Raw genomic sequence first — 27,437 nt, forward strand, 5'->3', positions numbered from 1 at the left:
GTAGCCGGTAGATGATTCCTCAGTTGCTTTTTGGATGCAGTGTAGGATGGAATAGATCTTAGCTCTGGGCTTAATTCACTCCAAAGCTCGGGCCTCTGGGGATACATTAAACTGGTGCCTAAAAGTCCTCGTGCCTGGTAGGAGTAGGCTGTTGTTTCTGTTTCTGTCTGTGTGTCCGATGTGGAAATAAATATGTTCTGGAGAGTGACTGGAAGATCTAGTTTTTGATATATGAACTTATTGGCGAGTCAACGTGTTTGATATGCGTTCACTTTATCAATAGGTATCAAATGATATTGTTCAAAAAGGGGTGCAGATCAGCTTTATCTACTTGAGTGAGATATCAACCTAAGAAATGTCTTCTGTGTGATTTGTATTTTTCTGAGACAGGTACGATGAGTCACCTCCCGGACTATATTACGGTAAGGTCAGATGAGCTGAGGCGTGAATTCAGTGACAAACCTTCCTCGATATGCCCAGCGACTCAGCAGATCTTTTGGAGGCCAGGTCGATATGGTCAGACCATTTCAGACCACTGTCCACGATGACCCCCAGGAGTTTGCTTTGTCGAACGAGTTCAATTTGTCTTGTTTTTGTTTTATTTATTTTTTATTTTTTATGTTTATTTATTTATTTTTTCCACAATGTCTTGTTTTTTAAACGATTTATGATATGCTCTGTAAGGTGACCTTGGGTGTCTTGAAAGGCGCCTCTAAATTAAATGTATTATTATTATTATTATTATCATTAATTTCAGCGTTGTTAATATAGGTTTTAGCTTGACCTTTAGGATAGTATTCATTTGTATTGCAAAAGATCATGAAGTCAAGGTGTCGAACACCCACCTGTTCAGCGTGTGTAACACCCACCTGTTCAGCGTGTGTAACACCCACCTGTTCAGCGTGTGTAACACCCACCGGTTCAGCGTGTGTAACACCAACCTGTTCAGCGTGTGTAACACCCACCTGTTCAGCGTGTGTAACACCCACCTGTTCAGCGTGTGTAACACCCAGGGCCGTAGTAGCAAATTCTGGGCCCTGTATACAAGAGGTACTGATGGCCCCGGTAACACCCACCTGTAGAGCGTGTCCTGCAGGATGCTGGCGGCCATCAGGACGCGCGGGGCCCGCTGGCTGTTGAGGCTGAACAGGGCGAGGTTGGAGGCCAGGAGGTCCGTCGTCTTCTGGGTGTCGGCCGCCGTCCCGGCTCCGCAGCAGCTGGGCCACACAGGGGGAGAGCTGCTCTGGACCTGGTCTAGACCTGGTCTACAGCTAGACCAGGTCTAGATCAGGTCTAGCTGTAGACCAGGTCTAGACCTGGTCTACAGTGTGTGTGTGTGTGTGTGTGTGTGTGTGTGTGTGTGTGTCTGTGTGTGTTACTCACTACATGTTAGCAGAGATGCGGTGGATCTTAGCACACATCTTATCAGCCACAACGTCACCCGAGGTCGCCCTGGTGTCGGCTCCAAGGACCACACCATCCTGACACACACACACACACATCCACACACACACACACACACACACACACACACACACACACACACACACACACACACACACACACACACACACACACACAAACATATACATACACACACGCGCACACACACACAAACATATACATACAAACGCGCACACACGCATGGCAAGCACACACACACACACACACACACAAACGTTAACACACACGCAAGTACACACACGCCGGCACACACATGCACACACACACACACACACAGACAAACACGCACACACAAGCACAGACACTGTTTAACATACAAACACTACACTACAAATCAGGCTCCGAGCTGGTCGAGGTGTGTGTGGGGACAGCAGGTCGGACCCGTACCCTGAACACCATTCCGGATATGGTGGTCCCCGTCTTCACGGGCCGTGGGGGGGGTGACCCCTCCAGGAGCCGGCCCAGAACAGCGTTCCTGCGGGGTGGGGGGGGGGGGCACCACGATCACATCCTCATTTAGACATAAACCTCCATGGCACAAAAAAACACCTATACGGTCAGTCCTCGTGGCCTACGCAGTTTGATTTAAACCGTTTCACTTTCACTTTTGAAGTTCCCGATAGAGAGTCGAGGCGAAACTCGGTGATATAATTCATTTCCCGACCCTTCGTGAGACAGGAGACCCGCTCCAGCAGCTTACCGTTCCGTCAGGTCGAAGCTGAAGCCGGGGCTTGGGGGCTGCAGGGGGCTGCGGAGGAGACTCATCTCACCGCCGAAGAGACTCATCAGGACCGGGAGCTGTTCCGCCGAGCTGCTCTGTCTGGAGGAGGAGTAACAACATGGAGCACGACGCGGCGGTCAGGGGAGTCAGCACCGGGGTGAGTCGGAGCCTTTAAGCATAATTATCTTAATGAGGAGAAACTTAAACCGTCTTTATTAGTGTCCGCTCGATGAGTGGCCATAAGGTGCGTGTCCGACTGCAACTTGTTTTAACATTTATCTTTTCAACCGCGGAACAGACGACACTGAACACTAGGGCTTTGCAGAAAGAGACACCTGGCAGGTGATCCTGATTATTATAGGTTATCCTGATTCTTATAGGTTACCCCAAACTCTGAATATAATTTAAAGATGCGTTTGAACGCGTGGAATAAGGTTTCCATTTGAACGAAAATGGATCTCCGAGTTTGGTCGCTTGACTTGAAGCCGTCTAATCGACTCCTCTGATTATCGTCAACAGGGAGACGGGCTCATTGTGCATTAAAATGCATTTGTGTATAAAACACAAACCCCTGTTTTTGATCCGAGATTGGCGCTAGTTTCTAGTGGGGCTGCTCAGGGACCCGGGGACCGACGTCACATAACCAGTCCAACACCGCACCCTTAACTCAAAGACTTTCGTTAAAGTTTACCAACGATCCGTGACCTCTTACTAAAAGATAAGACAGCTCTGCGAAAGCTGTAATATCACACATCACCTGAACTGAGCTCTTCCAGGCGTTTGCGTCCCAACGCCTGGACGGGATGCCCCAATAAGCGTTATTAGCGAGGGAGATGTCGGGACTTCCGAGCATGCTTCGGAAGGAGCGACATCCGTTTAGTTGCATGGGCTGAGCGCCTAGAGGCGAGGGAGAGGCGGGACTTCCGCTAGAGATGCTGTCTATTTCCATCCCGTGTCCCGCCCCCTCTGACTGAACAAGTAAATGCTTCTCAGACATGAGCTGTAAACTACAACAACGCGTTCATTGAACCATAACATGGCTGTGGAATATATTGGTATTTTGTAATAAAAGTGTGAATAGTATTGCATATCACAGAGTAGCATGGTTATAATAGTGTGAGTAATATTGTATAGTACAGCATAGCATTATAATAATTGTTTGAATAGTATTGTATATTACAGCATAGCATTATAATAATAATGTGAATAGTATTGTATATTACAGTATTGCATTATAATAATAGTGTGAATACAGTATAGCATTATAATAATAGTGTGAAGAGTATTGTATACTACAGTATAGCATTGTAATAATAGTGTGAATAGTATTGTATACTACAGTATAGCATTATAATAATAGTGTGAATAGTATTGTATATTACAGTATAGCATTGTAATAATAGTGTGAATAGTATTGTATATTACAGTATAGCATTGTAATAATAGTGTGAATAGTATTGTATATTACAGTATAGCATTGTAATAATAGTGTGAATAGTATTGTATATTACAGTATAGCATTGTAATAATAGTGTGAATAGTATTGTATATTACAGTATAGCATTGTAATAATAGTGTGAATAGTATTGTACATTACAGTATAGCATTGTAATAATATAAATTAGAAATGACAACAGTTCTAAACGAGGCCACGCCCCCTGCCCCTCCCCCCCAGACCACCATCATGGCCGTGACCTTCGACGGCGGCGTCATCATCGGATCAGACTCGCGGGCCACCAGGGGGGGGTGAGTATGGTCACGGATGGCTCCTCCCTTTCCTCCTGGTCGTGGTGATAAGCCCTCCCCTTCCTCCTGGTCGTGATGATAAGCCCTCCCCTTCCTCCTGGTTGTGGTGATAACCCCTCCCCTTCCTCCTGGTCGTGGTGATAACCCCTCCCCTTCCTCCTGGTCGTGGGGCTAACCCCTCCCCTTCCTCCTGGTCGTGGTGATAACCCCTCCCCTTCCTCCTGGTCTTGGGGCTAACCCCTCCCCCTCTGTCCCCAGGGAGGAGGTGTCGTCTAAGACCATCAACAAGCTGGTCCAGGTGCACCAAAGGATCTTCTGCTGCATGGCCGGCTCGCTGGCCGACGCCCAGGCCGTCCTGAAGACCGCCAGCTTCCAGCTCAACCTGCACAGGTACGCGGCTAAGACTGATAGCACAGGTACGCTACTAGCACCGCTAGCACAGGTACGCTACTAGCAACGCTAGCATAGGTACACTGCTAGCACCGATAGCACAGGTACGCTACTAGCAACGCTAGCACAGGTACGCTGCTAGCACCGATAGCACAGGTACGCTGCTAGCACCGCTAGCACAGGTACGCTAATAGCACTGATAACACAGGTACACTGCTAGCACCGATAGCACAGGTACGCTATAAGCACCACTAGTAAGCTACTAGCACCGCTAGCACAGGTACGCTAATAGCACTGATAGCACAGGTACGCTACTAGCACAGTGAGTTGAGCTTCACTGCCAGTGTATGTGTCTCTCTCTCTCTCTCTCTCTCTCTCTCTCTCTCTCTCTCTCTCTCTCTCTCTCTCTCTCTCTCTCTCTCTCTCTCTCTCTCTCTCTCCCACCCTCTCTCTCTCTCTCTCCCTCTCTTTCTCTCTCCCACCCTCTCTCTCTCTCTCTCTCTCTCTCACCACTCTGCCTCTATGTCTCTCTCTCTCTCTCGCTCTCTCTCTTTCTCTCTCTCTCTCTCTCTCTCTGTCTCTCTCTCTCTCTCTCTCTCTCTCTCTCTCTCTCTCTCTCTCTCTCTCTCTCTCTCTCCCTCTCTCTCACCACTCTGCCTCTACGTCTCTATGTCTCTCGCCCTCCCCAGTGTTCAGATGGAGGCTCCTCCTCGGGTGATAGCAGCAGCCTCTCTGCTGAGGAAGCTCTGCTACCACAACAAGGACGAGCTCCAGGCCGGGTTCATCACGGCCGGCTGGGACCCTCAGAAAGGCCCGCAGGTGGGGACTCCTTTCAAACCGCGGCCCAGGCTGCACCCCGGCCTGCAGCCTGAAAACAGGCCTCCACAAGGCCACTTAGTCACTCAGAAGCATGCATAGTCAGGTGGGTCTAGGGGGTCTAGGGGGGTCTAGTGGGGTTTAGGTGGGTCTAGGGGGGTCTAGGTGGGGCTAGGGGGGTCTAGGGGGTCTAGGTGGGTCTAGTTGGGTCTATGGGGGTCTAGGTGGGTCTAGGGGGTCTAGGTGGGTCTAGGGGGTCTAGGTGGGTCTAGAGGGGTCTAGGTGGGTCTAGGGGGTCTAGAGGGGTCTAGGTTGGTCTAGGTGAGTCTAGGGGGGTCTAGGTGAGTCTCGGTGAGTCTAGGGGGGTCTAGGTGAGTCTAGGTGGGTCTAGGTGGGTCTAGGTGGGTCTAGGGAGGTCTAGGTGGGTCTAGGTGGGTCTAGGTGAGTCTACGTGGGTCTAGGGGGGTCTAGGTGGGTCTATGTGAGTCTAGGTGGGTCTAGGTGAGTCTAGGTGGGTCTAGGTGGGTCTAGGGGGTCTAGGTGGGTCTAGGTGAGTCTAGGTGGGTCTAGGGAGGTCTAGGTGGGTCTAGGGAGGTCTAGGTGGGTCTAGGGGGGTCTAGGTGGGTCTAGGTGGGTCTAGGGAGGTCTAGGTGTGTCTAGGTGGATCTAGGTGGGTCTAGGGAGGTCTAGGTGGGTCTAGGGGGGTCTGACGTGGGTCTTGTTGTCCCCAGGTCTACGTGGTGTCTCTCGGGGGCATGCTGATCAGTCAGCCGTTCACCATCGCCGGCTCCGGCAGCACCTACATCTACGGCTACACCGACGCCAAGTACCGCCCCCACATGACCCGGGAGGAGGGGCTGCAGTTCGTCACCAACGGTAACGCTGGTCCCGGTAACGTGGTTCTAGCACCGCCCCTTGGACCAGAGCAGTTGCCAACGGTAACGCTGGTCCCGGTAACATGGTTCTAGTACCGCCCCTTGGACCAGAGCAGTTGCCAACGGTAACGCTGGTCCCGGTAACATGGTTCTAGCACCGCCCCTTGGACCAGAGCAGTTGTCAACGGTAACGCTGGTCCCGGTGACATGGTTCTATGGAACGATGCCTAACCGTGCAATTGATATGGTTTTCTCTCGATATTCTTGATAATCCGGTCCACATTAAAGCTCTTCTATGATACTGTACGTCAGATGTTAGTTATAATCCGGTCCAGATAAAAGCTCTTCTATGATAGTGTACGTCAGATGTTAGATATAATCCGGTCCAGTTAAAAGCTCTTCTATGATAGTGTACGTCAGATGTTAGTTATAATCCGGTCCAGTTAAAAGCTCTTCTATGATAGTGTACGTCAGATGTTAGTTATAATCCGGTCCAGTTAAAAGCTCTTCTATGATAGTGTACGTCAGATGTTAGTTATAATCTTCTATGGTAGTAGCTGTGACCGAGATCGTTCCCTATCACGGCTATAGTGCACTATATAGGATGCTCGCCATGTTGTCGTGGTGTTCCAATTCTCAGTGGTTAATTTCATGCACTATATAGTGCACTTAAAATACCCCAAATGTGAGTGTTCATACGATGTTCCCTACATGTTACTCCCGTATACCACAATGCAATGCGGTTGTGTTTTTCCGGAGGAGAAGAAGAAGCTGAATAAACGCGAAAACGAATACATTTAATGATGGAGTCTCCGGCTTTCGTTTAGAAATGTCAACAATTTATTTGGGATTGAACATAGAAAATGTAACATTCAAAATGAATAAGCAAAACCTTGTTCAAGGAAATGTAACATTCAACATCAATGCAACCTCCAGCTTTCCTCGTGAGTGCCCGGTTTGTTTACATGATGTGGGCACATCTGTCTGCGTCACACAAATGCCCGGCGCATTTACTGACGCAAATTACGTTTAGAAATGTAGTAATCAGAATTCTCGTTTGTTCGTTCCCTAAATAGTGCACTATATCATGAACACTATATAGGGAATAGTGAGTGAGTGAATGGGGAACCATTTCGAACACAGCTAGTGTGTATCTGATGTTAGCTATCTGGTCCACATTAAAGCCCTCTTCTCCCTGCAGCTCTGGCCTTGGCGATGGGCCGGGACAATGTCAGCGGGGGCGTGGCCCACCTGGTGGTCATCACGGAGGAGGGGGCAGAGCATGTGGTCATCCCCGGCAACAAGCTGCCCAAGTTCCATGACGAGTGACCGAGGCCAGGGATCGGAGGGACTCCAGTTCCAGAGACCGAGCCCGCCCTCACACGGACCACAGAACACGGCTTGATGAGGATTCAATAGAGGGCCAAAGAGTTCACTACATTAAAGCCTTCGGTTGGGTGACGTCTTCAGTCTGGGAGGGTTCTGTGTCAAGTGTGTGTTTGTGTCTGTTGCCTATAAATTCAAAATTCGTCTAAATGTCGTATTGTCCTTTATTCGCCTGTGCACCATGACATTGGATTGAATCATAAGGTCTATCTCTGATATGAAGGTGGGCTGTTGATATTCTATTACCAGAATATCAAAATATATTTGCAGGATTGTAATGCGCTATATTGGATGGCCACGCCGTGTGAGAATCCCCTCTAGTCCAGCCCACTACTAGATAGGATCGAACCTGGAGGAGGAAATGGTCTGACTGGTGCGGACCTTCCGGCGCGCGGGTTAGATCTTGCTCCGGGGGCGCGCGGCGAACGACGCGGTTTCACTTTCACTTTGACGCGCGGAACCATCGCGCGTTCCCTTCGACAAAGCAGCTTTCCTACTCAGGGAACAGCCGTACCAGCCAGCATGTTGGAGGAACAGGGCCCGGAATGGATGTCCGAGGAGGTCAAGACAGGGGTAAGTCGTTAGGAGCCGGCGCGCTGTTTGTTTGTACACCGGGTTTCCCTGACCCTGGAGGAACGACATGTTTTTCTGTTTTTCCTCCAGACCACTATCATCGCCGTGGAGTTCGACGGAGGAGTCGTGCTGGGGTCCGATTCTCGGGTTTCTGCAGGGTAGGTGCCTGCGTGCTACGTGTGTGTATGTGTATGTGTGTGTGCGTGTGTAAGAGTTTATGGGAGCATGTATGTGTGTGTGTATGTGTGTGTGTGTGTGTGTGTGTGTGTGTGTGTGTGTGTGTGCGCGCGTGTGTGCGTGTGCTCCGTCCAGCCGGTCTACAGCTGCCCTTCCCCCTCAGGGCCTCGGTGGTGAACCGCGTGATGAACAAACTGTCGCCGCTGCACGACCGCATCTACTGCGCGCTGTCGGGCTCCGCCGCCGACGCGCAGACCATCGCCGAGACCGTCAACTACCAGCTGGACGTGCACAGGTGAGACGCGCGACGCAGGGGTGAGACAGATGACGCGCGGGTGAGACAGGTGAAGCCAACCTTCGTTCAGGGGTTCACTTCGGACGGATCAATTTACGCATCTCATTACGTCTCTCTTTCTTCATATTGACGTTGAAACAAGATTCACGTGTGCACGTGTTCCTGCGTGCCTGCATGTGTGCGTGTGTGTGTGTGTGTGTGTGTGTGTGTGTGTGTGTGTGTGTGTGTGTGTGTGTGTGTGTGTGTGTGTGTGTGTGTGTGTGTGTGTGTGTGTGTGTGTGTGTGTGTACCTGTGTGTGTGTGTTTGTGCCTGTATACCTGTACCTGTGTGTGCCTGTATACCTGTACCTGTGTGTGTGTGTGTGTGTGTGTGTGTGTGTGTGTGTGTGTGTGTGTGTGTGTGTGTGTGTGTGTGTGTGTGTGTGTGTGTGTGTGCCTGTGTCAGCATGGAGCTGGGTGAGGACCCCCTGGTGTGCTCAGCTGCCACCCTGGTGAAGAACATCTCATACCAGTACAAGGAGGAGCTGTCGGCCCACCTGATCGTGGGGGGCTGGGACCGCAGGGGGGGGGGCCAGGTACCGCCCTCACACAGTACACACACACACATAGACACACACACATATATATTATATACAGTATACACACACACACACATAGACACACACACACACATATATTATATACAGTATACACACACGCACACATAGACACACACACACACATATATTATATACAGTATACACACACACACTTATATATTATATACAGTATACACACACACACATAGACACACACACACACACACATATATTATATACAGTATACACACACATAGATACACACACTTATATATTATATACAGTATACACACATAGACACACACACACACATATATTATATACAGTACACACACACACATAGACACACACACATATATATTATATACAGTATACACACACACATAGATACACACACTTATATATTATATACAGTATGCACGCACACATAAACACACACATATATATATTATATACAGTATACACACATCCAGATAAATACACATATATATTATATACCTAATAAACACATCCCCATAGATACACACATATATATATATTATATGCAGTATACACACATGCACATAAATACACACATATTAGTTCTGTCAGTTTAACGGCGTCAATTTTTTTATCGCGCGATTAACGCTCTTTTGGCTTGGGATAACGTAGTTTTTTCACCTGCTGTCTGGCAATAACTAGTCGCGTTAGAAAAACTACAACTCCATACCGGAACTAGCAACACCGGAAACAAAACAACAAGCACGCCGCACAAACTTGTTGGGGCAAGCAAGGATACGGAGCGGATGAATAACTCCTTAAAAGTGTGTGTGTGTTTGTGTGTTACTCTGTTCGAGCCTGCATGAGAGTTCAATGTTGTCATTAGCTGTTGCGTCTTTCTGACCAATCGCAGTTCAAGGCCCACCTGGGCTGTACCACTTCGGGAGGGGCCGCTCAGTTACACCCCTCTAGACAAAATCCACTTGGTTGCGACGTTGACAGTTTGTTAGTGCTGTGTTGAGTGAGTGAGAGGTTGCGGGTGCACAGCTCAGGCTGCCGGACGGTGCTGCAAGGAACTTTCATAAACGCAATATAGTTATCCCGCAGTAATCAGCCCGACAGCCCCGAACCGTTAACGGCTCACCGGGAATCTCCCGACTCTCCCGATTACCACTCCGCCACCGTGTGTGTGTGTGTGTGTGTGTGTGTGTGTGTGTGTGTGTGTGTGTGTGTGTGTGTGTGTGTGTGTGTGTGTGTGTGTGTGTGTGTGTGTGTGTGTGTGTGTGTGTGTGGGCGTTGTTCGATAGCCTGGTAATTTGTTTAGGCCTACGTACGGTAGGAATATTCATACTGGTTTAAATAATAAATGTTAAATAATAAAATTTCCCATTTTTGGTGAGCAAGAGTTTTGTTCTAAAGTTCAGTGACTGAAACAAATAAAAGCCTGGGCTATTGAAGTGTTACGGTAGGCCTACCACTGTCATGCACCTACCCCATGTCAAGTGGACCGGGTTGAATTCACTGCGGGTCTCTCTGCTTATATTCATCAAATATATATTTTATTACTGTCCTTCTCAACACTCTCTAATCTCACTAAAAGGCTAGCAGCACGAAATCAAGGGATATCTAGAATAGAAAGAAGTTAACTGTGACATTAATGTTATTAATCGCGATTAAGTATTTTAATCGCCTGACAGCACTAATATATATATATATAATATACATTATACACATCCAGATTGATACACACATAATATATCCGTCATATATATGACATATATGTGTGTGTATATATATATGATATATAAATAGATACATACATATATTTATACACATATGTTATAGATATCATATTAATTATAGAACATAATACATACTGATATTCCTAATATGACCATGTACTGACCCCTGCCCTCTGACCTCTGACCCCTGACCCCTGACCCCAGGTGTATGCGACCCTGAGCGGCCTGCTGACCCGGCAGCCCTTCGCGCTGGGCGGCTCCGGAAGCTCCTACGTCTACGGCTACCTGGACGCAGAGTACCGGGCAGGGGCGGGGCGCACAGACACACAGCGGCTGGTGGTGGACAGTAAGACAGACAGGCAGGCAGACAGACAGACAGACAGACAGACAGAGAGAGACAGAGAGAGAGAGAGGTAGACAGACAGAGAGAGAGAGAGGTAGACAGACAGAGAGAGAGAGAGGTAGACAGACAGAGAGAGAGAGAGGTAGACAGACAGACAGACAGAGAGACAGACAGGCAGGCAGACAGACAGACAGACAGACAGACAGACAGACAGAGAGAGACAGAGAGAGAGAGAGGTAGACAGACAGAGAGAGAGAGAGGTAGACAGACAGACAGACAGAGAGACAGACAGGCAGGCAGACAGACAGACAGACAGACAGACAGACAGACAGACAGAGAGAGACAGAGAGAGAGAGAGGTAGACAGACAGAGAGAGAGAGAGGTAGACAGACAGAGAGAGAGAGAGGTAGACAGACAGACAGACAGAGAGACAGACAGGCAGGCAGACAGACAGACAGACAGACAGGCAGACAGGTAGACAGACAGAGAGAGAGAGAGGTAGACAGACAGAGAGAGAGAGAGAGAGGTAGACAGACAGACAGACAGAGAGACAGAGAGGCAGGCAGACAGACAGACAGGTAGACAGACAGAGAGAGAGAGAGGTAGACAGACAGACAGACAGACAGACAGACAGACAGGTAGACAGACAGAGAGAGAGAGAGGTAGACAGACAGACAGACAGAGAGACAGAGAGGCAGGCAGACAGACAGACAGACAGAGAGAGAGAGAGGTAGACAGACAGACAGACAGAGAGGCAGGCAGACAGACAGACAGACAGAGAGAGAGAGAGGTAGACAGACAGACAGACAGAGAGGCAGGCAGGCAGACAGACAGACAGACAGACAGACAGAGAGGCAGGCAGACAGACAGACAGACAGACAGACAGACAGACAGACAGACAGGTAGACAGACAGAGAGAGAGAGAGGTAGACAGACAGACAGACAGAGAGGCAGGCAGACAGACAGACAGACAGACAGACAGACAGACAGACAGACAGACAGACAGACAGACAGACAGACAGGTAGACAGACAGACAATGGCTGTCTGTCTGTCTGCGCACAGACAAACAGCGGCTGGTGGTGGACAGTAAGACAGACAGGCAGACAGAGAGGCAGGTAGACAGACAGACAGTGGCTGATGGTGGACAGTAAGACAGACAGGCAGACAGAGAGACAGGTAGACAGACAGACAGTGGCTGATGGTGGACAGTAAGACAGGCAGACAGGCAAACAGACAGATAGACAGGCAGACAGACAGACAGACAGACAGACAAGACAGACAGACGGACAAGACAGACAGACAGACAGGCAGGCAGGCAGGCAGACAGACAGACAGACAGACAGACAGGCGGACGGACAGGCGGACAGACAGACAGACAGACACAGACAGACGATTCTACCAAAACGCTATGAACTTGGATCGATTGGGCAGGTGTTATGGTAAAAACGAAATCGCAATTTTAAATCACTTTTAAGGCAAGAAGTAGCCCGACACTTCTTGGAAGCATAATAAGGGTCTTGAAATATAAAACGAGGCATTGATAGCTTTTTAAGTGTACAGATTGTTTAATAAAAATGATTTTTTTACACGCAACACCATCAGTAGTTCACCCGTCGATGCCATCTTGTCTTTAAGTTTCGATAAGTAGTTTGGTGAACACAGAGCTTGCGTGTTGTTCACGGATGTCGCAAGCTCTGCGTGACATCCGAAATAGCGATTTTGTTTTTACAATAACACATGCCCCCATCGTTCCAAGGTCAAATGCGTTTTGGTAGAATCGGCCAATAAAAGCCAACTTAAGAATACGTCTACATGCGCTTTTTTGCTACCAAATAAACATTCCAACTCGTTATCATACTAAACATATCCCAGATCCAGTTTACACCGGATATCAGTGAGCAGATAGGGGTTAGACAGTACAGAGACAGGTCATTAAGGAGCAGGTAGGGGTTAGACAGTAGAGACAGGTCGTTAAGGACAGGTAGGGGTTAGACAGTACAGAGACGGGTCGTTAAGGAGCAGGTAGGGGTTAGACAGTACAGAGACAGGTCATTAAGGATCAGGTAGGGGTTAGAAAGTACAGAGACAGGTCATTAAGGAGCAGGTAGGGGTTAGACAGTAGAGACAGGTCGTTAAGGACAGGTAGGGGTTAGACAGTACAGAGACGGGTCGTTAAGGAGCAGGTAGGGGTTAGACAGTACAGAGACAGGTCATTAAGGAGCAGGTAGGGGTTAGACAGTACAGAGACAGGTCATTAAGGAGCAGGTAGGGGTTAGACAGTACAGAGACAGGTCATTAAGGAGCAGGTAGGGGTTAGACAGTAGAGACAGGTCGTTAAGGACAGGTAGGGGTTAGACAGTACAGAGACGGGTCGTTAAGGAGCAGGTAGGGGTTAGACAGTACAGAGACGGGTCGTTAAGGAGCAGGTAGGGGTTAGACAGTACAGAGACAGGTCGTTAAGGACAGGTAGGGGTTAGACAGTACAGAGACGGGTCGTTAAGGAGCAGGTAGGGGTTAGACAGTACAGAGACGGGTCATTAAGGAGCAGGTAGGGGTTGGACAGTACAGAGACAGGTCGTTAAGGAGCAGGTAGGGGTTAGACAGTACAGAGACAGGTCGTTAAGGAGCAGGTAGGGTTAGACAGTGACGCCAGGTGAAGTGTGAACATTATGTCACCGTTAATGCCCTCTGTGTTGTGCGTTCTCTCCCAGCTCTCTCATTGGCTATGAGTCGTGACGGGTCCAGCGGGGGCGTGGCCTACCTGGTCACCATCGACGGGGACGGTGTGGAGGAGAAGGTGTTCCTGGGGAACGAGCTGCCCACCTTCTATGATCAATAAACCCAGAAACTAAGATTAACCCAAGCATCTCTCTGTCGTCTATCTGAAACCCAGCTGAACATGTACATTTACGTTTACATTCAGGGCATTTAGCAGACGCTTTTACCCAAAGCGACTTACAATAAGTACATTTGTCATAAGAAGTGAAACAATATAAAACTGTGTCGGGTACAGTAAAGATGTTCATAGCACCAAGTGCAAGTGCTATCAATCGCTAGGCTAACCCACTCCCCGCGTACAGCAGTGATGGCAGCTACTGCAGATGCTACACAATTAAGTACTAGGAATAAGTACAACGTACATTACGTGCGTACAATAAGTGCGTACATTAAGTGCCCGGACGTACAACATACGTTGGTGGGCGGGAGGGACTGGATGGATGCCTAGGTCAGGGGTCACCGACCTGTTGAACCTGAGCGCTCCTTCATGGGCACTGAGTCATACGAAGGGCACCCAGTCTGATACACTCTTCTGAAACAACAAATTTGCTCAGTTTGCCTTTAGTTATATATTACTATCAATGATTAATGATACTCATCTATGTGAAGACATGTTAATTAATTAAGTCATGTTAATGATTTCTCACAATAATTATCAACAATGACTTAAAAAAGGTGGGAAAGAGTTGTTCAAGAATGAGTAGTGCTGTTTTCAGAACCGGCCTGCGGGCGCCTCACGTGGTCGTTGCACGTGGTCCTTGCGGGCACCCCTGTGCACGTGGGCACTGTGTTGGTGACCCCTGGTCTAGGGGAACTCTGAACAGGCGATCGGCAGGGAGCCCGTTCCACCACTGACGTCCCAAAACAGAGAAGAGTTGTGCCTTTGCTGATGGACCGTTGCTAGCTCTTAGCGATGGCGGTACCAGACGTCCAGCTGAGGTAGTTGAGCGGAGGGATCGACCTGGGGTGTGTTGTTTGACCAACGCTCGGAGGTAGGCAGGGGCAGTTCCATCGAACGCCTAGTAGGCCAGTACCATCATCTTGATGGTACAGTCAGATGCGAGCGACTACAGGGAGACAACACACACACACACACACACACACACACACACACACACACACACACACACACACACACACACACACACACACACACACACACACACACACACACACTATATCTTCAAGATTAGGATCCACATTAATGTTGCACATGTGACCCAGGTAGGGCTCAGGATAGGTCGGACGACAAGGTGGGAGGGGCCAACAGGACAACAGACAGCATCACTAACGACCCCACGTGAGACTCTTCAAAGAGGGTCTCAAAGATGTTGCACCGCCCCAGCTGGAGTGTGATTGAACACGCCCACTAGTGATGTCACTAGGGCACGGTGAAAGGCAGGTTTTCAAACGGCTGATCACCCTCACACCTGATGGCATAACAGCGCCCCCCCCCCCCCCCCCCCTTTTAATGTCCGCGCTTTAACGGAACCAAAGTGATGACGTCACCTCCCGTCGTCGGATGCCGGGGCTGCATTTGGGGAATTTCTCGGAAACGTGATTGGTTCTTTTAAAGTGAAACCGAAAATAGAGGGGACTTTATAAAGACCTCGCGCCGTGAAGGAGTCAGACGCGGAGAGATGTTGGGTCTGAGTGCGCACATAGTCCGTCAGAGCCTGGCGGCGGCGGTGGCAGTGGGGGTGGCGGCGGGGGTCGACCTCTACGTGCTCACCGCGGTGGCCTCAAACACGTCCGCGGGTCTGTGGGTCGGCGCCGTGATCAGATGCGCGTGCCTGCTCACCTTGACCCGGGTCACCGCGGGGCTCAAACCCGTGCTCGTGCGCTTCGCGGTGATGCACGCTCTGATCGCCCCGGCGTTGGAGAGCGGCCGCGAGCTGCTATACGGACCTGGCGAGGCGGTGGACTGGGGGGACGTCGGGACCTGGCTCACCTGCACCGGGGCGGCGGGGGCGGCGGCGCTGTGCTGGGAGCTGTGGGAGCGGACCACCGCGGCCAGTGGGGCCGGGGAGGAGGGGCAGGAGGAGGACAACCGGAAGTCCAGGGAGCTGTTCGTGAGGGTCCTCCGCCTGTACAGACCGGATGTTGGTCTTCTCCTGGGAGCCTTCTCCTTCCTGCTGCTCTCCGTGCTGTGTGAGTAGGGCTGCTCACTCCATTAATAATAATAAAATAATAATTCATTGACCCAAAGGTGCTTACAGTGAAGGGGGGGACCTCACTCACCACCAGCACCCACTGGGGTGATGCACGGCAGCCAATCTGCGCCAGACTCACTCCATTATACTGCTGTTGTACTCTGAGTAGGCCTACTCACTCCATTATACTGATGTTGTACTCTGAGTCGGCCTACTCACTCCATTATGCTGCTGTTGTACCCTGAGTAGGCCTACTCACGCCATTATACTGATGTTGTACTCAGTAGGGCCTACTCACTCCATTATACTGCTGTTGTACTTGTTGTTGTTGATGGGGGTTGCAGTGTTGTTGTTGTTGTTGTTGTTGATGGGGCTGCGTGGTGTTGTTGTTGTTGATGGGGTTGTGGGTTTGTTGTTGTTGTTGTTGTTGACGACGGGGTGCAGGGTTGTTGTTGTTGTTGTTGACGGGTTGCAGTGTTGTTGTTGTTGATGTTGTTGTTGTTGCCCCTGCAGGTGGGATGTTGATCCCGATTTACACCGGCAGGGTGATTGACAGTCTCCGGACCGGGTACCAGGAGCGGGAGTTCCTGTCGGCCATCGTCTTCATCAGCGTGTACTCCCTGGGCAGGTAACTCCTCCCCCCCCTCCCCCACAGGTAGCTCGTCCCCCTCCCCCACTGGGCAGGTAGCTCCTCCCCCTCCCCCACTGGGCAGGTAGCTCCTCCCCCTCCCCCGCGGCAGGTAGCCCCTCCCCCGCGGCAGGTAGCTCCTCCCCCCCATGCAGGTAGCTCCTCCCCCTCTTCCCCCTCCCCCAAATGCAGGTAGCTCCTCCCCCTTCTCCCCCTCCCCCCCTCCCTTGTGGGCAGGTAACTCCTCCCCCCCAGGCAGGCAGCTCCTCCACCTCCTCCCCCCCCCTCACTGGGCAGGTAGCTCCTCCCCCTCTCTCACCCCTGGCAGGTACTTGATTGACAGACAAAAGCCATAATTTCTTCATCACTGAGTTTAATAATAATTGTGTGTGTGTCTGTGTTTGTGTGTCTGTGTCTATATGTGTGTGTGTGTGTGGGTGTGTGTCTGTGCCTGCGTGTGTCTGTGTCGGTGTGTGCGTGTCTGTGTGTGTGTGTGTGTGTCAGCTCCCTCGGGGCGGGCTGTAGGGGGGGTCTCTTCATGTGTGTGATCGGGAGTTTCACACGGAGAGTGAAGCTGGCTCTGTTTGGGGCGCTGGCCAATCAGGACATTGGATTCTTCGAGAGCGTTAAAACAGGTAGCCTCCCGCCGCTAAAGCGCTAAACAACAACATAAACAACAATAATAACAATTATCACAACAACGCATTTTTATCGCATTATCGCATTACTTTTATGTGTTTTGTTGTGTTATCGTGTTTTGTCCATTCTGTTTAGTACATTCTGGTTAGCATAGTGTTAGCGTCGTTACATTCTGGTTAGCGGGATGTTAACGAGGTGTCACCGTGGTTACAGCCTCATTAGCAGGGTGTAAACTGTGTTTTAGCGTGGTGTTACCGTGGTAAAAGCATGGTTAGCACGGTGTTAGCGTGCTGTTACCGTGGTAACAGCCTGGTTAGCACGGTGTTAGCAGGGTGTTAGCGGGTTGTTAGCGTGATGCCAGCACGTCGTTAGCGGGGTTGTTAGCGTGATGCCAGCACGGCGTTAGCGGGGTGATAGCGGGGTGTTAGCGGGGTGTGACCGCGGGGACATCCTGGTCACCGTGGTGACGCGGCGTCCGTGCAGGGGAGCTGACCACCCGTCTGTCGGAGGACACCACCCGGATGGGCCGCACGGTGGCGCTTAACATCAACGTGCTGCTGAGGACGCTGATCCTCACGCTGGGCACGGTGGGGCTCATGGTCAGCCTCTCCTGGAGCCTCACCCTGCTGGTGCTGCTGGAGACGCCCGTCACCGGCCTCATCGAGCGGCTCTACCACTCCTACCACCAGGTGGGGCCCTAACTAGTCCTACCACCAGGGGGGGCCCTAACTAGTCCTACCACCAGGGGGGGCCCTAACTAGTCCTACCACCAGGCGGGGGGCCCTAACTAGTCCTACCACCAGGGGGGGGCCCTAACTAGTCCTACCACCAGGTGGGGCCCTAACTAGTCCTACCACCAGGGGGGGGCCCTAACTAGTCCTACCACCAGGTGGGGCCCTAACTAGTCCTACCACCAGGGGGGGGGGCCTAACTAGTCCTACCACCAGGGGGGGGGGGGGCTAACAGTCCTAACACCAGGGGGGGGGGGGCCTAACAGTCCTACCACCAGGTGGGGCCCTAACTAGTCCTACCACCAGGGGGGGGGCCCTAACTAGTCCTACCACCAGGGGGGGGGGCCTAACAGTCCTAACACCAGGGGGGGGGGGGCCTAACAGTCCTACCACCAGGTGGGGCTCTAACTAGTCCTACCACCAGGGGGGGGGGCCCTAACTAGTCCTACCACCAGGGGGGGCCCTAACAGTCCTACCACCAGGGGGGGGGCCCTAACTAGTCCTATCACCAGGTGGGGTCCTAACAGTCCTACCACCAGGTGGGGTCCTACCACCTCTCCTACCACAAGGTAGGGTCCTTGCTAGTCCTACCCCTAGTCCTAGTCCTACCCCTAACCCTAACCTAGTCCTAGTCCTACCCCTAGCCCCCCCCAGCAGGTAGGCCTAACCCCTGATGATGTCATCGTTCCCAGAGGCTGACGGAGGAGGTGCGCGACTCGGTTGCCCGGGCCAACGCGGCGGCCAATGAGGCGGTGTCGGGGGTGTGGCTTGTGAGGAGCTTCCACGCAGAGGCCGGGGAGGCCCGTCGCTATGACGACCGGCTGATGGACACACACCGGCTGAAGACCCTCAGAGACCGCGTCCGGGCGGCCTACCTGCTGGCCCGCAGGGTGAGAGGGGGCGTGTGCCTGTGCGTGTGCGTGTGTGTGTGTGTGTCCAGTAGCGTACCGTGGGGTTGGAGTCAGGGCCTTCAGTAACGAACTCCACCAACGGCCTACCCCCAAACACTCAGACATGCACACATATTCCCTATTAGGTGCCAATACAGCCAACACAGCCACAATATGTGCCACTGCATAACATCCACAACAAGACAGTTGAACTTCAGCAACAACAGCAGCGCACGCACACCACTCAGCATTACCGCAGAGCTAGAGTAATGCAGCATCACCATCAGATCTGTCCTTGTGTCCCTCCGCAACCAGAATGCACATCACACACATGACACGAGAACAAGTGTTCAGTTATTGTTATTTTCAACGGATTCAATAAAGTAGCCTATAGCGACAATATTACAAGTGCAACGCCGGTTCATTAACAAAAATGAAACATACAAGTAGGCCTTTATTATGCCACATATTAAGCCAGCCAGAATATTAAGACCACAGGGGTAGTAGTGAACGGGTTCATTTAATATGCTTATTAAGCGGCATCCACACACAGCATTACCATTAAGCCTACTGCCCAAATTCCAGCAATATATTTGTGTTTTCAACCATTACAGAAAAAGCGTTATAGACTGAAGTACCACAGCAACATTATGGCTCCTACACGGTGCAAAGTAAGACTCACCCATCACCCATGGCCTGATGTTTTAAAGCAGACTTGGTGAAGCTGTTAAGACTGCTAAACCCAGCACTGTTCCATGTCCCCTCACTGATGCTGAACAGCAAACACGGCCAGCAGAATAGCTTGTTCTGAACGGTGCTAGCCGTTAGCCAGTCATAGCGGCTGGCATCAACTCTGTCACCAACCGCCAACGATTCAAAATTCACTGATGACGTCACCGGGGGCCAGCGCCGGCATACTGCTGGGCCCTGGGGCCGTTCTATTACTACACATCAACATTTGATTGGCTGTTTTACACACGTCAGTCAAATGTATGATCCAATGGGAGGTGGCAGCTTCAGCGAAAGGCTAGCAATACTTTTAGTGCTGGCCTCGCCGGTCCATGTAACCGGGCTGTGATGCGTTAAAAAAACAGTTTTCCTTCTGGAATTATGTTGTCAGTACTGAAAAGAATATGGAACTAAGATGAGTTCAGAAACAAATGAATGTAATTTTGAAAAAATGTGTATATATATATATATATTGACGGCCCACCACTGTGAGTACTTATGTAAATATAAATACGTGTGTGTGTGTGTGTGTGTGTGTGTGTGTGTGTGTGTGTGTGTGTGTGTGTGTGTGTGTGTGTGTGTGTGCTTGTCTCTGTGTGTGTGTGTGCTTGTCTGTGTGTGTGTGTGTGTGTGTGTGTGTGTGTGTGTGTGTGTGTGTGTGTGTGTGTGTGTGTGTGTGTGTGTGTGTGTGTGTGTGTGTGTGTGTGTGTGTGTGTGTGTGTGTGCTTGTCTGTGTGTGTGTGTGTGTGTGTGTGTGTGTGTGTGTGTGTGTGTGTGTGTGTGTGTGTGTGTGTGTGTGTGTGTGTGTAGCTCTCGGGACTCTCCATGCAGCTAGCCCTGCTGGTCTACGGCAGAGCGGTGATCCAGAGAGGTCACATGACCATTGGGACCCTGCTCACCTTCCTCCTCTACCAGGAGGACCTGGGGAACAACATCAGGGTACCTCCTCCTCCTCCTCCTCCTCCTCCTCCTCCTCCTCCTCCTCCTCCTCCTCCTCCTCCTCTAGACCCAACACCCTGGACCTGACCAGGACCCACCAGACTAGTCTAGACCAGACCAGGCTAGACTAGACTAGTCCAGGCTAGACCAGGGCATGATAGACCCACCCCGGACTAAGACCCCTTCCTTCCGTTCTCCAGACCCTGATTTCCATCTTCGGGGACATGTTGTCCTCGGTGGGGGCGTCCAAGAAGGTGTTTGAGTACCTGGACCGGACGCCCCAGTGCACTATGGGTACTCTGGCCCCGGAGCAGCTGAGGGGTCACGTGACTTTCAGCGACCTACGCTTCGCCTACCCCTCCCAGCCTGACAGCCCCGTCCTGCAGGTATCACCATCCATCACTAACCACCACCTACCACTCAACACCATCCATCACTAACCACCATCCATCACTAACCACCATCCATCACTCATCACCATCCATCACTCAACACCATCCATCACTAACCACCACCTACCACTCAACACCATCCATCACTAACCACCACCTACCACTCAACACCATCCATCACTAACCACCATCCATCACTAACCACCATCCATCACTCATCACCATCCATCACTCATCACCATCCATCACTCAACACCATCCATCACTCAACACCATCCATCACTAACCACCATCCATCACTCATCACCATCCATCACTCAACACCATCCATCACTAACCACCATCCATCACTAACCACCATCCATCACTCATCACCATCCATCACTCAACACCATCCATCACTAACCACCACCTACCACTCAACACCATCCATCACTCTTCACTATCCATCACTCAACACCATCCATCACTCAACACCATCCATCACTAACCACCATCCATCACTCATCACCATCCATCACTAACCACCACCTACCACTCAACACCATCCATCACTAACCACCATCCATCACTAACCACCATCCATCACTCATCACCATCCATCACTCAACACCATCCATCACTCAACACCATCCATCACTAACCACCATCCATCACTCAACACCATCCATCACTAACCACCACCTACCACTCAACACCATCCATCACTAACCACCATCCATCACTAACCACCATCCATCACTCATCACCATCCATCACTCAACACCATCCATCACTAACCACCACCTACCACTCAACACCATCCATCACTCATCACTATCCATCACTCAACACCATCCATCACTCAACACCATCCATCACTAACCACCACTCAACACCATCCATCACTAACCACCATCCATCACTCAACACCATCCATCACTAACCACCATCCATCACTAACCACCACCTACCACTCAACACCATCCATCAGTCAACACCATCCATCAGTCAACACCATCCATCACTAACCACCACCTACCACTCAACACCATCCATCACTAACCACCACCTACCACTCAACACCATCCATCACTAACCACCATCCATCACTAACCACCATCCATCACTAACCACCATCCATCACTAACCACCATCCATCACTAACCACCATCCATCACTAACCACCATCCATCACTCAACACCATCCATCACTAACCACCACCTACCACTCAACACCATCCATCACTCATCACTATCCATCACTCAACACCATCCATCACTCAACACCATCCATCACTAACCACCACTCAACACCATCCATCACTAACCACCATCCATCACTCAACACCATCCATCACTAACCACCATCCATCACTAACCACCACCTACCACTCAACACCATCCATCAGTCAACACCATCCATCAGTCAACACCATCCATCACTAACCACCACCTACCACTCAACACCATCCATCACTCATCACCATCCATCACTAACCACCATCCATCACTCAACACCATCCATCACTCAACACCATCCATCACTAACCACCACCTACCACTCAACACCATCCATCAGTCAACACCATCCATCAGTCAACACCATCCATCACTAACCACCACCTACCACTCAACACCATCCATCAGTCAACACCATCCATCAGTCAACACCATCCATCACTCAACACCACCTACCACTCAACACCATCTATCACTATTCACCTGTCTACCACTCATCACCTGTCTACCACTCATCACCTGTCTACCACTCATCACCTGTCTACCACTCATCACCTGTCTGCCACTCATCACCTGTCTACCACTCATCCCCTGTCTACCACTCATCACCTGTCTACCACTCATCCCCTGTCTACCACTCATCACCTGTCTACCACTCATCACCTGTCTACCACTCATCACCTGTCTACCACTCATCACCACCTACCACTCATCACCTGTCTACCACTCATCTCCTGTCTACCACTCATCACCACCTACCACTCATCACCTGTCTACCACTCATCACCTGTCTACCACTCATCACCACCTACCACTCATCACCTGTCTACCACTCATCACCTGTCTACCACTCATCACCACCTACCACTCATCACCTGTCTACCACTCATCACCTGTCTACCACTCATCACCTGTCTACCACTCATCCCCTGTCTACCACTCATCACCTGTCTACCACTCATCACCTGTCTACCACTCATCACCTGTCTACCACTCATCACCTGTCTACCACTCATCCCCTGTCTACCACTCATCACCATCCATCCCCCTCAGGGCTTCAATCTGGTCCTGAAGCCCGGGACGCTGACCGCCCTGGTGGGGGTCTCCGGGGGGGGGAAGACCACCTGCGCCAGCTTGCTGCAGACCCTCTACCGGCCACAGCACGGAGCCATCCTCCTGGACGGCCATCCCATCTGCTCCTACCAGCACCACTACCTCCACCGGAAGGTGTGTGACGGGGACGGTGTTACAGTGTGACAGTGTTACAGTGTCACAGTTTTACAGTGACGGTGTTACAGTGTCACAGTGTTACAGTGACGGTGTCACAGTGTTACAGTGACGGTGTTACAGTGTCACAGTGTTACAGTGACGGTGTCGCAGTGTCACAGTGTTACAGTGTCACAGTGTCACAGTGTTACAGTGTTACAGTGTTACAGTGTCACAGTGTTACAGTGTCACAGTGTTACAGTGTTACAGTGTCACACTGTATGTGAGGCAATATTGTAAAGTGCTTTGAATGGCCAATGGTTAGAAAAGCTCTATATAAATGCAGTCCATTTACATTTACGTCTGCGTACTTGCGCAATAGCATACGGCCTGAGAATGCAGTATCGCTGTCAAATCTGTCCCTGGGAAAAGTAACGTTGCGCTAGGGTTGCCGCGGTATGTGGCATTACCGGTGTTACCGGTGTTGAGGACAACACCGAGTAATCGGTGTTGTCCTCAACCGGCAACACAGTTTTTTTTTTTTTTTTTCCAGTAATAAAAAAAAATGTCAGTAGAAATTATTAATAGAATTATAAGAAAATAAAAATGTAATAATAATAATAATTTATAGATATAATAGTAGATAGGCTAACTAATAAACTGTTGGAACACACAAGACCGGTAACCATAGCAACACCGGTAAACAAACTCCGCGAAGCCCAATCCCTACGAGTGCTCCCCGCGCTACGAGGCGCACAGAGCTTTTGGCCGTGATATTATCTATAAAATGATATCATACTATAGAGAACGTTATAAGACGCTGTCACCAAAAATTGGCGCGCTGCCAGACGCTGTCACCGAGTGTGGGGAGAGTTGACGGAGAAGATGGCGGTTGACCTAGTTTCAGAGTTTATACCGTTTATACTCGTAATAACGGTGTTGACACGAGTGTATTACTCGGTGTGAAGATTTCCACACCGCTGCGCCGAATTGAAAAAGGTAACCGCTATAATGAAATAGCGGTAATATTTCCACATTAATTGATAAGATAACGGGATGGGAAGGGGGGAGTGTTACGGGGTCACAGTGTTACGGTGTTACAGTGACAGTGTTACGGTGTTACAGTGACGGTGTTACAGTGACAGTGTTATGGTGTTACAGTGACGGTGTTACAGTGACAGTGTTACGGTGTTACAGTGACGGTGTTACAGTGACAGTGTTATGGTGTTACAGTGACGGTGTTACAGTGACAGTGTGACAGTGTTATGGTGTTACAGTGACAGTGTTACGGTGTTACAGTGATAGTGTTACGGTGTTACAGTGACGGTGTTACAGTGACAGTGTTACAGTGATAGTGTTACGGTGTTACAGTGACGGTGTTACAGTGACAGTGTTACGGTGTTACAGTGACGGTGTTACAGTGACGGTGTTACAGTGACAGTGTTACGGTGTTACAGTGATAGTGTTACGGTGTTACAGTGACGGTGTTACAGTGACAGTGTTATGGTGTTACAGTGACAGTGTTACAGTGACAGTGTTACGGTGTTACAGTGACAGTGTTACAGTGACAGTGTTACGGTGTTACAGTGACGGTGTTACAGTGACAGTGTTACAGTGACAGTGTTGCGGTGTTACAGTGACAGTGTTACAGTGACAGTGTTATGGTGTTACAGTGACGGTGTTACAGTGACAGTGTTACGGTGTTACAGTGACGGTGTTACAGTGACAGTGTTATGGTGTTACAGTGACGGTGTTACAGTGATAGTGTTACGGTGTTACAGTGACAGTGTTACAGTGACAGTGTTATGGTGTTACAGTGACGGTGTTACAGTGACAGTGTTACGGTGTTACAGTGACGGTGTTACAGTGACAGTGTTACGGTGTTACAGTGACAGTGTTACAGTGACAGTGTTCCAATGTTACAGTGCCGGCGGTACCCTTCTCTCCCCCTGTGCTGCAGGTGTCTGTGGTCACCCAGGAGCCAGTGATTTTCTCCAGGTCCATCAGAGACAACATTGCGTACGGTCTTCCTGACTGTTCCCTGGACGACGTCCAGCAAGCGGCCAAAAAGGCCAACGCCCACAACTTCATCAGCCAATTGGAGAAAGGCTACGACACAGGTAGTTTTGACGGGACCAGCAGGTGTTGGGGAGAGGCCCTCAGACCACAGGCTAACCCCCTGGTTGTACCACAGAGGTGGGCGAGAGAGGAGGACTGTCCAAGAGCGAGAAGCAGAGGGTTGCCATAGCGAGGGCCCTGGTCCGAAGGCCGCAGGTGCTGATCCTGGACGAGTTCACCAGCTCCCTGGACGCCGACAGCGAGGTCAAGGTACCGAGATCTAAACCGGCTCCATCTGAACTGGCTCCGTCTAAACTGGCTTTGTCTAGACTGGCTCCATCTGAACTGGCTCCATCTAACCTGGCTCCATCTGAACTGGCTCCATCTAACCTGGCTCCATCTAACCTGGCTCCATCTAAACTGGCTCCATCTAAACCGGCTCCATCTATATTGGCTTGGTCTAAAATGGCTTGGTCTAAACTGGCTAAAGTGCTTAAACCTAAACAGGATTAATATAAACTGCTTAAATATAAACTGGCTAAATCGGAGATGGTTAAATCTAACTTGCTGAATCCAAGTCGTAGCTCACATTGTCATAAAAGTTATGTTTCCCCTTTTCTCTAAAACAATGTTAGATTTGTAAACATTAAGCCATCTTCCTCACATGAACGTCACATTTAAATTTACATACCTTATAATTGTAATCTAGATTACATTTCAAACCACATTAAATAACATTTTAAGAAACATTACCTTTCAATGGCAATAGTGAGGTTACATCCAGAGTTTTCAATAAATGAATAGTTCATCGCTTTGGACTTGAAATTAAAGGAGCATTATAGTAACATTATGACTGTACTGAATTGAGTATTAAGAACAGTATTTTTGTACGGTGACGATAACATACCTCAGACACCAGCCAGCAGCCCGGGTGGTGACATCACCGTCTGTCCCCAGGTCCTCCAGGCTCTGAGTTCTGGCTCCGCCCCCACCCGGCTGGTCATCGCCCATAGGCTGAAGACGGTGGAGGAGGCCGACCACATCGCTGTGATTGGCCAGGGCCGGGTGCTGGAGCAGGGCAGCCACCGGGAGCTGATGGAGGCCAGGGGGTCGTACTACCAACTCTGGGAAAAACTCTTCTAGGGGACGGGGGGGGGGCTCGTTGCCACGGTGACTGGCCCCGGGGCGGCACCATGCGTTCCGCCGGGAGGTGACATCACTAGCAGCGGAGGAGACATTTGAAGCCGGGGGCCCCGCCCCCCCCGGTGGTCTGCCACTGGGGCTCACCCCTAACCCCTACATCCTGACCTCTGGTGACCTCTGGGTGACCTCTGAAGTACGTCTGCTTCATGTTTCAGTTATACAGAGCGTTACTGTACGCTCACACCAAAAGCTGTAAAAGATGCAAAATCGCAGAATAGCTCGAAACGCAACGCTGTCCAAAGTATTTATAGCGCTCTCATCACTCATCGCGTGAACTATTTGAACCTTTTATCTTGCTCCTCAATACATTCCGATTAGTTGTCGGGTTATTTACAGATAAATCGCTGATGGCTGTTTGCATAAAGTTGAGCTGTTTCCAACTCTCATTTACAGCTTTACAGCTTTACCGCTATCGCTCAAGCGCTTTATCGCTCACGTCTAATTAAAAGTCAACGGGTGTTTATCACTCTGAGCGCTACGTAGCTTTTGGTGTGAACTGATAGTTAGAACGGAGGAGTGTTGCATCATGGGTGTTTGGGGGGTGTTGACCTCTGATGTGAATAAAGGTCGTCTAAAGCGTGTGTGTGTGTGTGTGTGTGTGTGTGTGTGTGTGTGTGTGTGTGTGTGTGTGTGTGTGTGTGTGTGTGTGTGTGTGTGTGTGTGTGTGTGTGTGTGTGTGTGTGTGTGTGGCAGAGTGAGGAGAGCGTCAGGAGACCGGGGAGGGGGGAGGGGGGGGGGAGGGGGAGGGGGGAGGGTGGGGGTCCCATTGTCTCCGTGTCTCCGT

The 27,437-nt window shown here is 50.3% G+C and overlaps 4 protein-coding genes across 6 annotated transcripts in view; 3 read left to right on the top strand and 1 right to left on the bottom strand.

The window, feature by feature from the left end:
* psmb13a (proteasome 20S subunit beta 13a) overlaps positions 1-3,149 on the bottom strand; it is a 7,000-nt gene extending 3,851 nt beyond the window's left edge. Inside the window, exons 1-5 of one of the 2 annotated variants that reach the window (XM_030346354.1) lie at positions 2,953-3,149; positions 2,165-2,284; positions 1,852-1,939; positions 1,384-1,481; positions 1,077-1,217 (exon numbers count right to left, since the gene is read on the bottom strand). In XM_030346354.1, the coding sequence (XP_030202214.1) occupies positions 1,077-1,217; positions 1,384-1,481; positions 1,852-1,939; positions 2,165-2,284; positions 2,953-3,134 (629 nt within the window). In that variant the 5' untranslated portion in view covers positions 3,135-3,149. Of the gene's footprint in view, positions 1-1,076; positions 1,218-1,383; positions 1,482-1,851; positions 1,940-2,164; positions 2,285-2,942 lie in introns of both variants that reach the window. The other variant, XM_030346355.1, reaches the window with a different exon arrangement.
* psmb12 (proteasome 20S subunit beta 12) lies at positions 2,209-7,548 on the top strand. Its single transcript, XM_030346367.1, has 6 exons — positions 2,209-2,342; positions 3,861-3,931; positions 4,190-4,321; positions 5,011-5,140; positions 5,869-6,013; positions 7,214-7,548. The coding sequence occupies exons 1-6, from the start codon at positions 2,304-2,306 to the stop codon at positions 7,339-7,341; spliced, it is 645 nt and encodes a 214-aa protein (XP_030202227.1). The 5' UTR covers positions 2,209-2,303; the 3' UTR covers positions 7,342-7,548.
* A 243-nt stretch (positions 7,549-7,791) lies between these two features.
* Positions 7,792-13,944, top strand: psmb9a (proteasome 20S subunit beta 9a). 2 transcript variants are annotated; one of them, XM_030346366.1, is made up of 7 exons: positions 7,792-7,971; positions 8,062-8,129; positions 8,312-8,443; positions 8,889-9,018; positions 10,947-11,078; positions 12,163-12,172; positions 13,798-13,944. In XM_030346366.1, the coding sequence occupies exons 1-7, from the start codon at positions 7,921-7,923 to the stop codon at positions 13,923-13,925; spliced, it is 651 nt and encodes a 216-aa protein (XP_030202226.1). In that variant the 5' UTR covers positions 7,792-7,920; the 3' UTR covers positions 13,926-13,944. The 2 variants fall into 2 exon arrangements, with proteins under 2 accessions (XP_030202226.1, XP_030202225.1); XM_030346365.1 differs by lacking the exon at positions 12,163-12,172 and having other exon boundaries at positions 10,947-11,088.
* A 1,401-nt stretch (positions 13,945-15,345) lies between these two features.
* tap2a (transporter associated with antigen processing, subunit type a) lies at positions 15,346-27,234 on the top strand. Its single transcript, XM_030346335.1, has 11 exons — positions 15,346-16,015; positions 16,531-16,645; positions 17,150-17,280; positions 17,768-17,973; positions 18,708-18,905; positions 20,445-20,573; positions 20,774-20,959; positions 23,240-23,413; positions 25,353-25,512; positions 25,587-25,720; positions 26,408-27,234. Exons 1-11 carry the CDS (start codon positions 15,505-15,507, stop codon positions 26,591-26,593), a joined length of 2,130 nt encoding a protein of 709 aa, XP_030202195.1. The 5' UTR covers positions 15,346-15,504; the 3' UTR covers positions 26,594-27,234.
* The last annotated feature ends 203 nt before the right edge of the window (positions 27,235-27,437 follow it).

Source organism: Gadus morhua, chromosome 22 (genome assembly GCF_902167405.1).
Source record: "Gadus morhua chromosome 22, gadMor3.0, whole genome shotgun sequence".
NCBI classification, from domain to species: Eukaryota; Metazoa; Chordata; class Actinopteri; order Gadiformes; family Gadidae; genus Gadus; species Gadus morhua.

Bases quoted from the DNA above. Each gene is read 5' to 3' on its own strand.
- psmb12 (XM_030346367.1), top strand. From the start codon at position 2,304: ATGGAGCACGACGCGGCGGTCAGGGGAGTCAGCACCGGG. The intron at 3,932-4,189 runs GTGAGTATGGTC...CTCTGTCCCCAG, and splicing joins TCGCGGGCCACCAGGGGGGG to GGAGGAGGTGTCGTCTAAGA. The intron at 4,322-5,010 runs GTACGCGGCTAA...CGCCCTCCCCAG, and splicing joins TTCCAGCTCAACCTGCACAG to TGTTCAGATGGAGGCTCCTC.
- psmb9a (XM_030346365.1), top strand. From the start codon at position 7,921: ATGTTGGAGGAACAGGGCCCGGAATGGATGTCCGAGGAGGTCAAGACA. The intron at 8,130-8,311 runs GTAGGTGCCTGC...CTTCCCCCTCAG, and splicing joins GATTCTCGGGTTTCTGCAGG to GGCCTCGGTGGTGAACCGCG. The intron at 9,019-10,946 runs GTACCGCCCTCA...CCCTGACCCCAG, and splicing joins ACCGCAGGGGGGGGGGCCAG to GTGTATGCGACCCTGAGCGG.
- tap2a (XM_030346335.1), top strand. From the start codon at position 15,505: ATGTTGGGTCTGAGTGCGCACATAGTCCGTCAGAGCCTGGCGGCGGCG. The intron at 16,646-17,149 runs GTAACTCCTCCC...TGTGTGTGTCAG, and splicing joins AGCGTGTACTCCCTGGGCAG to CTCCCTCGGGGCGGGCTGTA. The intron at 20,960-23,239 runs GTATCACCATCC...CATCCCCCTCAG, and splicing joins CTGACAGCCCCGTCCTGCAG to GGCTTCAATCTGGTCCTGAA.